The 18912-nt window shown below is 37.2% G+C and overlaps 1 protein-coding gene and 1 long non-coding RNA gene across 5 annotated transcripts in view; one reads left to right on the forward strand and one right to left on the reverse strand.

Moving 5' to 3' along the window:
• LOC143356654 (uncharacterized) overlaps positions 1–12206 on the forward strand; it is a 707545-nt gene extending 695339 nt beyond the window's left edge. For both annotated transcript variants that reach the window (XR_013082715.1, XR_013082714.1), the window contains one exon: positions 12099–12206. This is a non-coding gene — a long non-coding RNA (uncharacterized LOC143356654). The remainder of the gene's footprint in view (positions 1–12098) is intronic.
• LOC143356646 (uncharacterized) lies at positions 4128–16209 on the reverse strand. Of its 3 annotated transcripts, XR_013082704.1 has the most exons (10): positions 16054–16209; positions 15424–15543; positions 15247–15364; positions 11304–11550; positions 10500–10598; positions 10280–10370; positions 10025–10170; positions 4666–4798; positions 4290–4592; positions 4128–4234 (listed from the first exon to the last, which is right to left on the reverse strand). XR_013082704.1 is itself a non-coding variant. In XM_076792523.1 (9 exons), the coding sequence occupies exons 1-9, from the start codon at positions 16192–16194 to the stop codon at positions 4542–4544; spliced, it is 1146 nt and encodes a 381-aa protein (XP_076648638.1). In that variant the 5' UTR covers positions 16195–16209; the 3' UTR covers positions 4274–4541. The 3 variants fall into 3 exon arrangements, 2 of the variants coding, with proteins under 2 accessions (XP_076648638.1, XP_076648639.1); XM_076792523.1 differs by lacking the exon at positions 4128–4234 and having other exon boundaries at positions 4274–4592; XM_076792524.1 differs by lacking the exons at positions 4128–4234; positions 4290–4592; positions 4666–4798 and adding an exon at positions 9828–9918.
• Positions 16210–18912: the final 2703 nt, after the last annotated feature.

The following is an 18912-nucleotide window of genomic DNA, read 5'->3' on the forward strand; positions in this document are numbered from 1 at the left end:
CAATTTTCACACTGCTCATTGCAATATTGAAGCTTACAGACAAATTTTGTGATCGGATTTGAAGTCAGCGTGATAAAATCTACGAGAAAAGATGTACAGAATGTCAAGAAAAATCTAACCGTGCATGGCATTGGATAAATCACAATTTTGTTTAAATATTCCAAGTTTATTTTCAAAGTTAAAACATGTTTGTACCATAGTCTCTCTATTTTTCCCTTATTTTGCAATATTTTAACTTCTAAAAAAAAATCATTGTTCTATCTCATTTCTATCGAAAGTTCTTTGATTTTGACAGAAACTCCGTCACTTTGTCAAATATAGTGTTACGAGTATCGATATGTTACGAAATCGAGACATCGCGCCGAATGGTCTTCGTTGTATCGTCGTCACTAAGACGACGCGGCTAACTTCTCGGTTTTAATAATGGATACATATATAAAACTTTGGAAAATGCTATAAACTTTTATATATATATATGATATTATTCAAGTTTATTTTACGTTTAGTCTTTAGTTGTAAATTTGTATTTCTTTGTTTCTTGTCTTCAGATTTGGCATCTAAAGTAAAAAAAATATGATAAATTTTGTTTAATTTTTTATGCGCTTCGTGGCATAAAATTTCATTTTGAATATAATTTTCTTTCTGACAGGAAGTAAATTCCGGCTCATTTTCTTTTTAAAAGAAGTCCTGGTAATATATGTATAAAATTATTATAATGTTAAGAATAAACTGATTCAATTTAATATAAATCAAATGATTTCCCTAGCTTTTGCATACACGTGACCGCCGTTCGAGTTTCATTTCAGGGATATTAGCGAAAAACTGCAAAGGTAATGTGACAACGAGTCCTGCATATATCTACACGCCCGTGGCAATGTACGTGTTAGCATGTGTTGGTCGGCTGAATCGGGCTCATGCAGAAATCAGTTTCACGAAACGCTTGTACATTTATGGGATTGATGACATGGCAACAGTGAGGCGAAGGATGATATGTGGCAACCATGTCTAGTCGCTAGCTTTCTCTCTCAATTTTCGTTTCTCTCTTCCGCTACTACTCAAGTCGGCATTTTCCAAAGTTTTATATATGTATACAATATATAAAACCGAGAAGTTAGCCGCGTCGTCTTAGTGACGACGATACAACGAAGACCATCCGGCGCGATGGCTCGATATCGTAACATATCGATACTCGTAACACTATATTTGACAAAGTGACGAAGTTTCCGTCAAACTCAAAGAACTTTCGATAGAAATGAGATAGAGCTATGATTTTTTTTTAGAAGTTAAAATATTGCAAAATAAGGGAAAAATAGAGAGACTATGGTACAAACATGTTTTAACTTTGAAAATATACTTGGAATATTTAACTAAAATTGTGATTTATCCAATGCCATGCACGGTTAGATTTTTCTTGACTTTCTGTACATCTTTTCTCGTAGACTTTATCACGCTGACTTCAAATCCGATCAAAAAATTTGTCTGTCATCTCAGGATTTTGGTAAAAATCGATTTATGCGAAAAGAAACTAATGAAATCACAATTTTTCCGTTGAAATGATTTCATAACCCTCTAGTTATTTTGATTCAGAGGCCAAAATGTGAATTTCGCGAGGCGTTCGAAACAAGCGTGGCGTCACGAGACGCTCATGCTCCTACAGGCCTCTCTGGCGGACAACATGCTGCCGAATATTGCTAATCATTTCTCGATGATGGAAAAGTAGGACTGCTGAGGAACTTTCCCGCCTAGATTGAACTTTTATCTAGCTCTTTTCACTATGAAAAAGTCCCGTCTCTGCATTATTGGGAATATTTCCAGGCATCCCGGACCCTTGCGATCCGCGTAGGCACACGTACACGCCGACCAGGCGGTGTCAGAGTGTGCCGCGGCACGGCTATTCGAATGAAGCTACGACAGCGCCATCCACGCTGTCGCGCTGCGCATGCTCCTATAGGCCTCTGTTTTACCGATACAGTAACTGCTGACGATGAGAGAGATCGGGAACAGAGTACAGCGCTCGTAGCGAAAAATGCCGGAACTATATTTTGATGAAATGTCCAATTTTCCTCAATGATGCAATGTTTGTGGGTTCCCGCAATTATTTGATTAATACGTAAGCATACAACGTGATTGGCGTTGCATTGAGATCCTATATGTTCCCGCTAGGCGGGAAAGGTCCTACGAACTCCATACGAGCTCTAAATCTCTCGATATTTACGATAATGTCACTCGACAACACACGAAATCAGCATGCTGTTGATATTGCAAATTACGGCAAAAAACGCAAAAGTAGGACTTCTGAGGACCTTTGCCGCCTAGATTGAACCTTTATCTAACGCTTTTGACTACAAAACAGTATTATCTTTACATTATTAAGAAATGAGAGCGGGACTCCCGTACCCTTGCAAACTCGTGTACGGTGTGCGGAACTAGGGACGGGATGCGCGCCGGGGCCACCGCCATAAGTAGGTTTTTCTTCTTTTCTTTTTCCTACAAAAAACTCAAAACATGAAATAAAACCGCAACTGCAATAATGTACAAACGTAGTATGAATGGTCAGTTAGAAATATATTATATATTTACTATATAATGTAATTAGACGTACAAATAGATATAGTAAGTAGGTAAATCATTGTGATAGGGACTACAAGAACAGATGTTAAAGTACAAACATATATAAGACTGCTGTTGTTATGTATACTTTGTAAGTTACTGTTATGTAAATAAAGAGACTTTAAATTCATTCTCCGGCTGAGAATCTTCCGGGATCGAATCCCGCATCGAATGAAAGTTTCAATTTTTAGATATTTTCAATATACCTTCATAAAATTGTGGCGAGTGAATTGATGAGGGGCTTTTCCTGGTGAAAATGTGTCCAAACTCGAGTATAATCGAACAATTTTTATTGATACTTAATGTTGATAGAGAATCGAGTATTATTGGCAATTTAAGCTTTTATATTTTTAATGGGAATAATAATTTTAATTCTAATAAGTTGTACAGCTTATCCCGATGAAAACGAGTCCAAACACGACATCATTTAGACTGTCTTTAATGAGATTGTAATTTTTATCGTACCATTACGTATCAGTGAAACTTGTTCGATTACATTCGAATTTGAGCTCATTTTCATCAGGAAAATCCCCACCATTCGCTCGTCACAATTTTATGAGGATATATTGAAAAATCTAAAAGTTTAAACTTTCATTCGTGCGCGATTCTCCATCCGCTTACATTGTATGTCGTCTGTCGTCGCTGGGTCTTTGAAGCTCCGACAGGGCTAAAACTTGGCTGAAAGGTATCTTTTTTGGTAGGCTATCGAATGGCGCAAATTGGAATAAAATCCCTTCCGGGGCCGATTTGACCCCCAAAACCGGCTATAGCCTTTAACTACCCTTACAAATGTTCAAAGCTAGTTATTATAAATATTGTTGTTCAATCTTTTATCAATCCCAAATAATTAAATTTATTAGAATATATACGCAGCAAATGAAAAGCAATATCAGAAGTAGATTGAATAGGTAGCTATTAAATAGTCAAATGAAATTAGCGATATCAACGTCGTATTTTATTGAATTAAATTTAAACTACGTTCTTACTTTTGGCTAATATTGAACTAATTTAATTTCTTATAATTATGTTATTACACTGTTGTAGTTGTAATTGCACAGGGAAGAAGACTAATGTAGTAGAAAGAACAAGAAAAAAGTGTTTAACGAAAAAAAAAATCATTCCATGCAGGATTCGATCCGGGACCAAAATATTCTCAGCCGGAGACGTTACGTTATTATTATTACATTACGTCTCCTTCGATGCACTCGCGTAACAGCCGTAATGGAATTAAGAGGAAACAACATTCTTTTGTCTCATTCATCATATGAATCCTCGACATGAGATTTAAAATTATATCAGCAACAGCGCCATTGCAGAATATCGGTTCCACAATATTAGTTCTGAATGATACGGTAGGATGTGACACGGAATGGTACGGGGGCTCTAGAGCCCCCCGAGCGTGAGACAGAAAAATACATTGGGTGATTGGTCTACTCCTATACCTTGTCTGTGGTATAACCATATTTTGTCGGTAAAGTAGTCACTCTACTTTTGGCAGTCCGGGCCCTTAAATTTGCTCCCACCTGTAGTCGGACACCCTGTACATTTGAGCGATCTGGACGCTCAAGTACCTATCGTTCGCAGGCACTCGAGAGTGTGCTCTGAAATAACAAAATGCGAGACCCTTATTTTTTGGTAGCATTAATTCTTATAAACTAGGAGTTAGATCTTGTAATTACTTTTAAGAGTACAGTTTTATTCTGTGATATTGTTTAAACTATTTATTTATTTATTATTATGTATACTAGAATTCCTTGTATAGGGGAAAATTGTGAAACTGAACACCTAAATGGTACTCAAATTGAAACATGAAAATGATTAAAAAATTAAAAAATTATAAAAACCAATTGTTCCATTATCCGTGTTTATTCAGATGCAGGAAGTGTTGTTAGAACTCTAAACAATATTTACAACAATGATTTCTAAATGTTCTACTGCACCGAACAAAGCAGAGTAAAATACGAGAAAGATGAGCTTATCATCTGAAACAAGAATTTGTTAGATGTGGAACTGAAAATATAAATAATAGCGAATATAAATACAGTCGATTTTTACCTTCGCCAATCCTTCCGAACATAGAATAAACAAGCCGACCAAATTAAATGCTACTAAACTCTGAGCGTTCATGAATGTGAATAGTACCGTTTTCTGCATCTTTATTGGTATACGGTACCATAACGAATTGTATCTGGTTCAATCAACATCGTCGGTGCATTATTTTCTTATAATATATCTTTTTTATATAATGTATTTTATAATATTAGTAGTGGATTTTTGTTCAACACTCGAATGGCAGACTGTCGAATAAATAGATGCGAGTTCTGGTATAAAATATTCGATCATATTGTATATGATAAAAATATTTTCTTATACAATTGTTACGTATGGAGATGTTTTTCCACGATTAGATGTCCTAATCTCTTTTCTGAGAATGAAAAGCGTCCCAACAGGCCTCTTGTTTAATGATTGTACTCCGGCTGGACGCAGCTGGCACGAAGCATGATTCAGTAACAGCACCGTACGATTTCCTAATATGGAAATCTTCAAAACATCCCCTTCTGGAATGTTTTATCAAGATAGTCCCTGATAGGAAACATCCTGGCTAACCCTTCGTTTTACCCCTTTAAACAAAAGATCCAGCTGCAAACCTTAAACTCACTAGAAACGACAAATACTAGTATGCGACCGTAGAATAAAACAGACACACTTCCCTCTCATTTTTAGGGTATATAAACCCATCCAATTTCATCCTCTTCGGTTCAGTTGAGAAACGGTTTAGAAGTGATTCGGTCGCGGTACAGTAATCGTGCGGTTACGTCGCGTTACTCGCGTAAGAGTCAGTTCTAGTGAGATCGGGTAACAGTCCCTTTCGAATCAAACGTAACCTTATAGATTCCGGTAGTTCGTGTATATTCTATTTGGCTTTCAACAATCGCTCTTCGACCCCGCATTGCCAGTGCGTCAACACCGTGCATCGCTAGGTAACAATTTCTCCAATTGTATACTTATTACATTCATTCGCGACACAGACAACTACAATTGTAACTATTCCAATTCAGAATATATTTGTCTTGTTTGTTAACTCGCGTAATCTACAACCCTTAAGTATTGCCTAATATCCTAATCAAATAATTGAACGTTCCCACACGATACAATCTTACCGCTCGGATTGTATCAATTAAGATATACAGGGTGAGTCACCAAACGTTAGCACCTCAAATATCTTTGTTGTTTCTAAAGATATGTAAAATATGGTAAGGAGACAAAGTTGAATGGTACAATGGGGCTGACACGGTGCAAAAAAAAATTTTGTTTTTATGTCATTTTTTTGGAGATATCAAGGTCACCTTGACTTTTTTAAATGGAACCACCCTTTTTAAACACCTACAATGATAGTCCCTTTCATTAGGAATTCAGTGACTATAATTAGTCCAATGTCATTCAAGGTCAAGGACAGAAAAAACGTATAGAACTAAAATATGGAAGCAGAATACCCGTATTTTATAAATGTTCGAAATGATGGCCGTCTACGTCGATACATTGTTGTAAACGAGCTCTGAAGGAATGTTGAACTCTGATAAGTGTATCCGACGTGATATTCGTACATGCTGTGATGATACGCTGACGCATATCTTCAACTGTTGTTGGAGCATCCGTGTACACGGTCTCTTTAACAGACCCCATAAAAATAAATCCAGTGGATTTAAATCAGGCGAACGTGCTGGCCATGAAACTGTTCCGCCTCGTCCAATCCATCGGTTTGAATATCGAGAATCCAACGTTTCTCTTGCTACTCGTGCATAATGAGCAGGACAACCGTCATGTTAGTACCACATATAGTAGCGATTTTTTAAAGGGACATCTTCTAACAAAATTGGCAGATCTTCTTGCAAAAATTGAGCGTATTTGTGTCCAGTCATCATTCCGTTAACGAAATATGGTCCAATTACTTTGTCGTTCAAAATACCACACCACACGTTTACGCTCCATTGTCTTTGATGATCAATTTCTCGCAGCCAGTGCGGAATATCCACAGACCAATAATGGGCGTTCCGTAGATTAATTGAGCCATGATTAGTAAATTTTGCTTCGTCCGTAAACAAGACATTAGAAAAAAATGAATGATTTTGAAGCAATCCCCATTGACAAAAGTTAATTCTATTTTCAAAATCATTCCCGTGCAATTCTTCATGGAGCGATATGTAGAACGGATTTTATGTCGGGCCAGAATTCGTATTACGCTACTTTGACTTATGCCTGCTTCCCGGGCAATTTTTCTCGTACTCACGTGAGGATTGACAGCTATAGCTGCTAAAATATTAATTTCATTGTCTTCATTAGTCGTGGGATTCTTCCGTTTGTACTGTCTTGCATGTACACTTCCAGTACTTCGAAACAACCTGTACGTATTAGTGAAAGTATATCTAGAAGGAGTGTTTCGCTCGGGGTACCTTTCTTTATAAAGTAGTCGGGCCTGCACTGCATTTTTTCTACATTCACAGTAAATCGTGATCATATCACACTTTTCAGTCATCGAATATAACATAGCGGAATCGCGTTTGGAAACATACTGATAGTAAATAAGAATGCTGAATAACATTGAAGGACCTTAGTATGTTTACTTTAACTACGACCATAGTATGTTTACTATTTCCTACAAGTCTCAACCGTGATAAACGTATTCTGCTTCCATATTTTAGTTTTATACGTTTCTTCTGTCCTTGACCTTGAATGACCTTGGACTAATTATAGTCACTGAATTCCTAATGAAAGGGACTATCATTGTAGGTGTTTAAAAAAGGGTGGTTCCATTTAAAAAAGTCAAGGTGACCTTGATATCTCCAAAAAAATGACATAAAAACAACATTTTTTTTGCATCGTGTCAGCCCCATTGTACCATTCAACTTTGTCCTTACCATATTTTACGTATCTTTAGAAACAACAAAGATATTTAAGGTGCTAACGTTTGGTGACTCACCCTGTATAAGTTACGAGGCTAAGCAATCTTAAATTCAAATCAACAAAGATTTCAATATTAACTAACAATCGAAACCATATTCCTGGGCTAACAACCCCTCGCCGGCCTCTCGCGTTGCTCGCAGCCCTGGCTCGTAACACAATAAGTAGTTTATGCGTAAAGTGGTACAGTTAAATGCATCATACACCTTTAACTCCTCCTGTATAGATACGTATATATATGAATAGTTGAACTAGACTGTGAAATTTATGCATTTGTAATAATTAATGAGATGGGAAAAATACAAAACGGTGATGGCATTAGAAGAATTTATGAATATTGTCATACTTAATTTGTTTAAAATATTAAATCGAAATTATTAAAAGAAACAGTTCACTTTCATACTGTTACGAGCCAGGGCTGCGAGCAACGCGAGAGGCCGGCGAAGGGTTGTTACCCCAAGAATATGGTTACAATTTGTTAGTTAGGTACGCGGACGCACCCAATGCGAAATCGGGGAGCCGCTAGGATAGTTAACATCGAGGACGCACCTGATGCGAAAATTAGGGAACCTCTGGGAGGTTGGAGTCAAACTCAGACGCACCCGATGCGAAACCGAGGAGCCACTAGGAGGATGAAACTTCGTGAACGCACCCAATGCGAAATCGGGGAGTCACTAGGAGAGACACACGGCGAACCCGATATGAAAGGAAGATGGATAACTCACAGACGCACATGATGCGAAACCAGGGAGCTGCTAGGATACGGAAGAACCCAATACAAAATCAGGGATCCGCTAGGATGGTATAGTTTTCGTGGACGCACCCAATGCGAAACCGGGGAGCCACTAGGTTGGAGAAATCTTTGTTGAATTGAATCTAAGATTAGTAAGCCTCGTAACTTATATATATGTCGGAGATGTCGAAGGCCGAAGAATTTCTAATTACGCAGTTTTGTTTTTTGCCCATTATAAGAAATGGGAGAATTTACCCATGGGGTACCTTTGGTTTTGTTTTGTTTTCCTCGGCACGCGGCCGAGTATGGCTGGGCTCCTGAGAGGGGAGCACGGCGGGTAGATCGGTTTGCCGACAGAGAGAGGGAGCGACGAAGGGACACTTTGTAATAGACAATCGAAGACGACACTGGTTCTTGCTGTTCATCTAATAAAACCTTGTGCGGCTGACGTTTGCTGGATGATAAGAGTGTGTAAATTATTGAGTATACTTCCCGATGGAGAAGACGAGTGACAGAACAAACGAAGGAGAAACTCCGTTATATCCGATATATAATTTAATTGATACAATCCGAGCGGTAAGATTGTATCATGTGGGAACGTTCAATTATTAGATTAGGATATCAGGCAATAATTAAAGGTTGTAGATTACGCGAGTTAACAAACAAGACAAATATATTCTGAATTAAGATAATTACATGTGTAGTTGTTTGTGTCGCGAGTGAATGTAATAAGTGTACAATTGGAGAAATTGTTACCTATGATGCACGGTGTTGACGCACTGGCAATGCGGGGTCGGAGAGCGATTGTTGAAAGCCAAATAGAATATACACGAACTAACGGATTCTATAAAGTTACGTTTGATTCGAAAGGGACTTTAACCCGATCTCACTAGAATTGACGCGACGTGACTGCACGAGTATTGGACCGCGTCTGAATCTCGACTGAACCGCTTCTCGACTGAACCAAAGAGGATGAAAATTAATGGGTTTATATACCCTAAAAAATGAGAGGGAAATGTGGCTGCTTTATTCTACGGTCGCATACTCGTATTTGTCGTTTCGAGTGAGTTTAAGGTTTGCAGCTGGATCTTTGTTTAAAGGGGTAATACGAAGGGTTAGCCAGGATGTTTCCTACCAGGGACTATCTTGATAAAACATTCCAGAAGGGAATGTTTTCAAGATTTCCATATTAGGAAATCGTACGGTGCTGTTACTGAATCATGCTTCGTGCCAGTTGCGTCCAGCCGGAGCACAAATATCTCTTTTATGAAACAAGGGGTCTGTTGGGACGCTTTTCGTTCTCAGAAAAGAGATTAGAACTTCTAATCGAATGAACGTGGAGAAACGTCTCCATACGTAACAATACAATTTCTGTTTTCTACAATTGCCTCAAAAAATTTAATTATGATCACAGAGGCTTGATTTTCTTGATTGAGTACGTTTTTCGTAGAGTTAGTTGTATACCTCCGGATCCCAATATATGGTTGTTCTCCAAAACTAAAAGCTTTAATGGTAAGCTCTAACATTTAAAGAATGATAAACAATCTCAAATAACAAAAAAAACAAATATTCTACGTCCAGATTTGCAAACCTGAGCGTCGCCAAACGAGTGTTAACTATTTAAATTCAATTTAAAATTAATTTTTTAATAATTCTGTTCCATTCAATTGATTTAAGATTGTAAATAATTGAGCTACACCTTCCCGAATAAATGCAACTTACATTTCCTCCAACATCTTAATGCTATTGTCTATCACAATCTGCCCGCTATAATTATCACCGATTATGAATGCCATGTATGCTACAACGAATTGCAGAGCCAGAATCACAGCATCAATTTCTTTCACTTCTGTAATACTGATATAAAGCTGCGGCATATGAAAAACAGTCTGATTATGTTTTTTTTTTCGATAGAATGGTTAATATTTGTCGTGACTGATTCTCGAGTTTTATTTATTTAATTTTTGTGATACTCACTCTGTATATATTTACACCGAACGACGAAACAGCCACTATCATCATAATCATAGACGGTATTATCATGTCGTCTACATATTTTTTACTATACCTTTATTTACGAATTCGTAATGATATGTTGATTATTGAAAGGTGCAAAATAAATAAAGTATGCAATTATAATAAAATATAGACCGATAATATAGCATTTTAATAATATTTGAGTAAATAAGATACTGACTGAATAGCTCGACGATGTATATCCACAGCTGGTTGTATATCTATCTTCCTCAACATCGTTGAAGTTGCAACTTTGTCGATTGCGTTTCGCATTCGATAACTAGAGGAAGAAGAGATGTAATTTCTAACAAAGGTTTATTGTCCACTTTTTTAGTGTATTATATAATAAATACTGGAAAGACTGGAGTCAATATGTTAGACATATAACGAGACTGCGGATTTTTAAATAAAAATTATTTACATCGATTGCAAGATACTGGAACCAAATTGTAAATATTTGTTTCTTCCTCTAATAATTTTAATAAGTTGATCATAACTAGACTGCGAAAATGCAGACTGGACTAGACTGCTTGCTTTATGCAAAATAAAAAGTCTCAGCCTGAATTGCAACACACAAGCTAAATATAAATTTATATTTCTCACTGATAATTCGAATGTAGTGAAAATAATATATTAATACTCGTAAAGTCTTTTAATGTTTTCACTGCTTTCAATTGCACCTACTCATTTTTGTCATAAATGCATAAAATCCGGAGTCGAATGATAACATTTCGATGTTCTTAAACTCTTTGGATTCTTTCACTATTTTATATTTCACCTAACCATTTTTGTTATAAATGCATATAATCCACAGTCTACACGTAATATCGAAGTTATTATAACTTTGTTATAATAATGTTCATAAACATTAGAGCTGATTCCAGCTTATTGTAGTATGATTTTCACAAAATCGTTTTCGTAATGTCAATAATTATGAAATTAAAAATTACAGCGATAGGTGGTAAATTTGGGAAAATGATTTTACCTACAAACTTCTAACAATCCACTCAAATGAGTGCATAAAACAGTGATGGTTCCTTCCGAACAAATCATCGTTAACAAACCATGCATTGTTGAAATTATGATATGCCAGCAAGTGAGATTAGTCCGCAAATTTTTCTCGTCGTAAAAAAATCCCAAAAGATACAGAAATCGAATCTGAATGTCCGATTGCAAGAATGTGGATATTCCTAATGTTCCAATTACACACAATGATCCTGTACACGTCAGACCTAAAATTCGGAATAAAGTAGTTCTTAAATTAAAATGATTTCGTTGGTCAATCGGTCCGGGCGTGTAACTTTTTAAACAAAATTACATACCAATTTAAGACAAAGTGGTAATTTATTGAGTGCGTAATTCGTTAAGTTGGAAAGTTCATTCCGTTGTCCACCAGGAGACAATGGTTCTATTTTTATATGATTCTTTAATATTTTTTAAGATTATTGTTGTAAATATTCGATCATTTATCAATGTTTGATATTTGATTAACAGGAACGAACTTTCCACTTGACTATTTTAACTGCGACAAGCTTCAGTGAAAGATTGAATTATATTTAGTTTACAGAAATTATAATTTAGATTATATTATAATCATACTTTTTTTTTGGTGCGAGAAATATTTCTAGAATATGAGCCCCTCAGTTGACAGGTGGCATAAGTCCAAAATTCGAAAAAAGTTGTTTGCTATTGAAATAGAACGCCTTATGAATGCTTATTTTATTTATCAACTCAACTTACTTAAACTTTGTGTTTTTTGTTGACGCGTGAGCAAGATAAGGGGGCCGGCAGGTCCACTCTGTGTAACCACACACATACATGAAATCCATATACGTATATGAACTTGCAAGGGTCAAAATCTTGACAAATTGACGCTTCAATATTGCAATGAGCAGTTTAAAAGTGGTCACTTGGGTTTCCTAAAAGTCCAATCTAGGTCTGTCCAGAGCCCAAATTGCGAATTTCTACCTCATCGTCGAGTAATTTGTAATATTCGGCAGAAATCTCGCTTTCTGAAGCAAGGATGACGTCACAAGATGGCTGCCGCAGAGAGATTCTCTTCATTTCGAGAGATTTAGTGTTCGTATCGAAAAAAACGCTCTGGACAGACGTAGCAAAGACATGTACGAACACGGTGGTATGCATTTTTAATTGATTACTTACTTATTTAAGGCGTAAAATGTCTAGAAAAAAACGCACCATTTCGCGGTTCCGCTTACTAGCGGCCCGGTCTCCCCGCGGCAAACACTGTACCTTGCGATAGAATACGGTCGATAATGCAGGTCGATATTACAGGTTTACATAAGTACGATATGTATGCTGCCGAATATTGCAAATTACTCGACGATGAGGTAGAAATTCGCAATTTGGGCTCTGGACAGACCTAGATTGGACTTTTAGGAAACACAAGTGACCACTTTTAAACTGCTCATTGCGATATTGAAGCGTCAATTTGTCAACATTTTGACCCTTGCAAGTTCATATACGTATATGGATTTCATGTATGTGTGTGGTTACACAGAGTCGACCTGCCGGCCCCCTTAACCTGGATGGTAGGCCCCATACCTACAGTTTGAATGCTCGTGCCATTTCTTCTCGTAACCTCGTACGGAGTCGCATCGCATTTTTTAAGTCAGATACGCATCGGAGAGACATAAAAGCAAAGACGTAGATATTCTGACTGACCCGTGGACTCGTTAACGTGTCTCTCAGTCCTCTGCGAGATTTTATATTGTTCAAAGTGTGATCGAGTTGTGCTTCCGCGGTGGAATTTGTTCGTGTGATTGTGAACCGATCGTGTGAACAGAGCAATGAGCGCACCGTTTGGAAATACTGCCGACCAGCCTCCGACATATATATATATGATATTATTCAAGTTTATTTTACGTTTAGTCTTTAGTTGTAAATTTGTATGTGTTTGTTTCTTAACTTCAGATTTGACATCTAAAGTAAAAAAATATGACAAATTTTGTTTAATTTTTTATGCGCTTTGTGGCATAAAAAAAGCTGCTTTAATTTCATTTTGAATATAATTTTCTTTCTGACAGGAAGTAAATTCCGGCTCATTTTCTTTTTAAAAGAAGTCCTGTTAATATATGTATAAAATTATTATAATGTTAAGAATAAACTGATTCAATTTAATATAAATCAAATGATTTCCTTAGCTTTTGCATACACGTGACTGCCGTTCGAGTTTCATTTCAGAGATAGTAGCAAAAAACTGCAAAGGTAATGTGACAACGAGTCCTGCGTATATCTATGCGCCCGTGGCAATGTACGTGTTAGCATGTGTTGGTCGGCTGAATCGGGCTCATGCAGAAATCAGTTTCACGAAACGCTTGTAAATTTACGGGTTTGATGACATGGCAACAGTGAGGCGAAGATGATATGTGGCAACCATGTCTAGTCGCTAGCTTTCTCTCTCAATTTTCGTTTCTCTTTTCCACTACTACTCAAGTCGGCAGTTCATATATTCTTTTTTACCGATATGTCGTAGACGCGACGTAGTTCCACAAAAAAAATTTTAACCATTCCACAATAATTTTTCCCTACTGACCGTTCGAGGACCGTTCGAGGATTGGCGTGACAGTTAAGGCCAAATGCCTGCCGGCCCCCTTAAATGTTAAATTGAAAGACGACCTTTCGGTGAATGCTCACTTCACACGCAGACTTAACGGCGAGTGAATAGTTGAAGGGTGGATAATGAAGACAAACTGTGGATTTGGCTAACAAGAACAAATGTATTTTGTAACGAATATGAGGGACACTAACAGAACTTGTAATGTGAAGACGGCGAGTGAGAAGTAGGGTACAATGTTTCGGACGGCGTTGGCGGGGGTTGATTTCTCGAAATTCAATTGGCGGAATATTTTTTTTTGGAAGACGTTCCTTGTGGGGGTGGACTAACGCTGGGAATTCCCCGGTTCGTCAGCGCAGGTAGTTGACGGTTACGGTAATAAACCAATTTTGGACGTCCCGAAGTTTATTGCGCTTTCATAAAATGTCTAACCGTTTTTTCGGCAGACGCATTTCCGAAGGTGGTACAAATTGTAGTTTTTATGGCGTTTTACTTTTAATTCAATTGCACCCCCTGGTTATTTTTAAATGCGGAGTTTGGGACACGCTACCCAAAGGCATCCCTGACCGGTATGCTGCACGGCGAGGCAGACTATACGATATTTTATTTTTTCGTCGGTTTACAATTTAACGGTCACTGTTGTTACGCAGTAACATTTTTGTTTATAAAAAGTAAAACTCAGTTTTACATCGTAAATGAAATGATCGTAAAATTTTCTGGAATAGTGGCTTCAATCCAAAATGTTTGGAATTGTATGATTTCTGTTTAAAGTTATACTATCATAAATACTACATTTTCAATTTATTTTCTGACAATAAAGCTAAGCTAAGCTGTATATTCTGCTCCTAATTTTTGGTAACGTTACTACACTCTGCACCACGAGAGAACCGTACCGTTTCGCGCAGCTTGACTGGCCGCGGAAGGCGCTGCGAACCTCACAACTCCCACTTCACTTCATATACGCGGCGTACCGTAATTAAACGGATTAGCATGGAAATATAGGGTATAGGAAATCGTGACCATACTGTGTAAACACCCGGTATGGCGTGGCGTCACTGCGCGCATGCGCTGTGCATTGGGAAGGGAGCGTACGGAGTGGGAATACCACCAATTAGGGCGAAGATGCGCAGCGACGAACGAAAATCGGTTTTCACGCAGTACGGTTCTCTCGTGGTGCAGAGTGTACATAAAAGTTCCGATAGTGCCTTATTAAGAAAGTGACTTAATTCACTTGTCGACTAAGGGGCTCATATATTACAGAAATAATGTGGTTGGGTATTTATTTATTTAGCGTTTATTAAACTGCACAGACTTAATAAGTCTGTGTGAACTGTTTGTCGAATGTCTTTACCGATGTATACCAACAGGATGCGTTTTGCCAAAATAGAATCTTTTAACAACATCTCCGCTTCTATAGGATCTTTCAACATAATAAAATCGTTTTGCATATTGTCAAGCACGTATTTCGTCTGAAGTCACATGAAAAGAATTAGATAATCATGATTATTAAAAATATTCTCTAACTTACCGTTGAAAAAGTCAGGATAGTCGTAAAATATCGTATAAAATATAATAACAATTGAGCGCCGAACGATATCATTCCAATCGTTTCACTCAGAGACATTTTTATATTTTTTATCGTCATTACCTGAAAAGTATTTTATATACTTTTCACAAGAGAATGCAGACAATCTAATTCTTTGAAAAAAGAAATAAATTTAATAGATAGATGGAAGTACATCTTGGAGAATTAATTGCCAAAATTCTTACATTAGTAATAATATATGGGACCAATATATATTATTTTCATGTAAAATAATTATATTAGCAGTTAATAGTTAGAATGTTGTGTTTTAGGGGTCAACAAATTATAGGAATTGGATGACAAAGAGTTGATTCAGAGACTATCGAGATTCTGGAGTGCAAATTCCGATTTATTTATTGCAAAATTACAAGTCTCAACTTGTGACCACTAAGCAAGATAGACTCGGCTGCTCTTAGATTAGTTTATTGGAAAATTAGGTAACTAGAAAGTTAATTCGTTAATTCGAATTTCGAAGTGATTTAGAAAAATCGCTTAACGCTCAAAGAGAACCTTACGTAGATCTAATCAAAATAATTCTAATTAAACGTCCTACAGTGAATTGAATCTCATCACCTGGGTCACCATACATCCGAATAAAAGCAGAGTAAATGCGATTCTATGAATCATTGTCAAAATAGAATTATCGTAAGGCCACAGTCCTGAAAGACACATCACAGAATGATAGATTTTGTAGTTTCCTTGAAACACTTCCATTACAACCGATGCTAAACAATGTCTGCTCCAAGATTCTGTTGTATCATCTGACTACACCTCGGTGGCATATTGTATTCATGCTATCATTCTATCTGAATTTTTTCTGACGGCACGTCTGTCTTTCGAAAGTGACCGTAATTTGTTGAAATACAGAGCTCCGTTCTCGGAATCGATCAATTTGATTAGCGAACTCTAGAAAATGTCAGAAAAACATGAAACACTATAAATACCTCATCCTAACCTAACCTCAACCTATGAATACCTAACGCTATGAAGTGCTCTGCGCGTTTCTATTTTTGGAAAAAATACTCGACACTTTTCTACCAATTCGATCTTATTTTACTGATTATCTGAGTTGCGTTACTCTAAGTGAACAAATTTAACGAATTAAAGTAGAAATATCGATATAATTTAGTTCTGTCATTCTATTTATTGTTATCACCTTTTTGACAACTAATGTAATAATGATTCTGAAAGGTTTTGATGCCATTTATAATTCGTGACAATGACAGCGACGATTTTCACAAAATACTGGGATTGATATTATTTATGAGTAAGTGTAAGTACAGTATTGATCCAGAGAATCACATATTTATCAGACAATAACAAGCATAATGACTCCAATACTGTACAACACGTGATATTCTCACAGTCATGTTTCAGTCAGAAGTGAAGGGCCAGCTTGTTCAGTTTGCCAGTTGTTATCGTGTTTAGTCATCGTGCTTATACATACACGCGAATAATCACAAGAACCGGTGACTGCCATAAGTTCTATGTATTACAAAAACCTTGACTAACAAGGGAAGCTATGCAACCCATGAATTTCAAAGTATGGGGAGTTAGTGAGAATACCCTGACCCTCAGTCGCCCGAGGCCTATCGACCGGGGACCTTCGGATGGTCCTGCCACGCAACCTTTGTAAGTCAAGGCTTTATGACAGTACGGTTAACTGTTGAGTGCGCGAACTAAAGCTCTAATAATGAGCAATTACGAAAGACATAGTTAAGGTGATTTTCTCAAAAACAGTCCAAGACCTAAAAACACCAAATGTTGGGTTATGCAGACTATCAGCCGCAAGTAAAGCAATGAAGCTATTGTTTCGAGGGTCGGTTTTTCACTACCTCGTCCAGCTTGGCCCTTTAACCCTCCGTATGCTATGCTGGAGTCATTCGTGACCGGTCGCGGTGAGGATAAACTCAAGCGACCGTCAATATGTACAATTTTGTTCCGATATAAGTCGACGCTTTTTATTTCGAAATAAGAAAATCGCTATATACAGGGTGAGTCACCAAACGTTAGCACCTCAAATATCTTTGTTGTTTCTAAAGATACGTAAAATATGGTAAGGACAAAGTTGAATGGTACAATGGGGCTGACACGATGCAAAAAAAATGTTGTTTTTATGTCATTTTTTTGGAGATATCAAGGTCACCTTGACTTTTTTTAAATGGAACCACCCTTTTTTAAACACCTACAATGATAGTCCCTTTCATTAGGAATTCAGTGACTATAATTAGTCCAAGGTCATTCAAGGTCAAGGACAGAAAAAACGTATAAAACTAAAATATGGAAGCAGAATACCTGTATTTTATAAATGTTCGAAATGATGGCCGTCTACGTCGATACATTGTTGTAAACGAGCTCTGAAGGAATGTTGAACTCTGATAAGTGTATCCGACGTGATATTCGTACATGCTGTGATGATACGCTGACGCATATCTTCAACTGTTGTTGGAGCATCCGTGTACACGGTCTCTTTAACAGACCCCATAAAAAGAAATCCAGTGGATTTAAATCAGGCGAACGTGCTGGCCATGAAACTGTTCCGCCTCGTCCAATCCATCGGTTTGAATATCGAGAATCCAACGTTTCTCTTGCTACTCGTGCATAATGAGCAGGACAACCGTCATGTTAGTACCACATATCGTAGCGATTTTGTAAAGGGACATCTTCTAACAAAATTGGCAGATCTTCTTGCAAAAATTGAGCGTATTTATGTCCAGTCATCATTCCGTTAACGAAATATGGTCCAATTACTTTGTCGTTCAAAATACCACACCACACGTTTACGCTCCATTGTCTTTGATGATCAATTTCTCGCAGCCAGTGCGGAATATCCACAGACCAATAATGGGCGTTCCGTAGATTAATTGAGCCATGATTAGTAAATGTTGCTTCGCCCGTAAACAAGACAGTAGAAAAAAATGAATGATTTTGAAGCAATCCCCATTGACAAAAGTTAATTCTATTTTGAAAATCATTCCCGTGCAATTCTTGATGGAGCGATATGTGAAACGGATGAAATTTATGTCGGGCCAGAATTCGTATTACGCTACTTTGACTTATGCCTGATTCCCGGGCAATTTTTCTCGTACTTACGTGAGGATTGACAGCTATAGCTACTAAAATATTAATTTCATTGTCCATAGTATGTTTACTATTTCCTACAAGTCTCAACCGTGATAAACGTATTCTGCTTCCATATTTTAGTTTTATACGTTTTTTCTGTCCTTGACCTTGAATGACCTTGGACTAATTATAGTCACTGAATTCCTAATGAAAGGGACTATCATTGTAGGTGTTTAAAAAAGGGTAGTTCCATTTAAAAAAGTCAAGGTGACCTTGATATCTCCAAAAAAATTACATAAAAACAAAATTTTTTTTTGCATCGGTTCAGCCCCATTGTACCATTCAACTTTGTCCTTACCATATTTTACG

This window comes from Halictus rubicundus, chromosome 8 (genome assembly GCF_050948215.1).
Source record: "Halictus rubicundus isolate RS-2024b chromosome 8, iyHalRubi1_principal, whole genome shotgun sequence".
Lineage (NCBI taxonomy): Eukaryota > Metazoa > Arthropoda > Insecta > Hymenoptera > Halictidae > Halictus > Halictus rubicundus.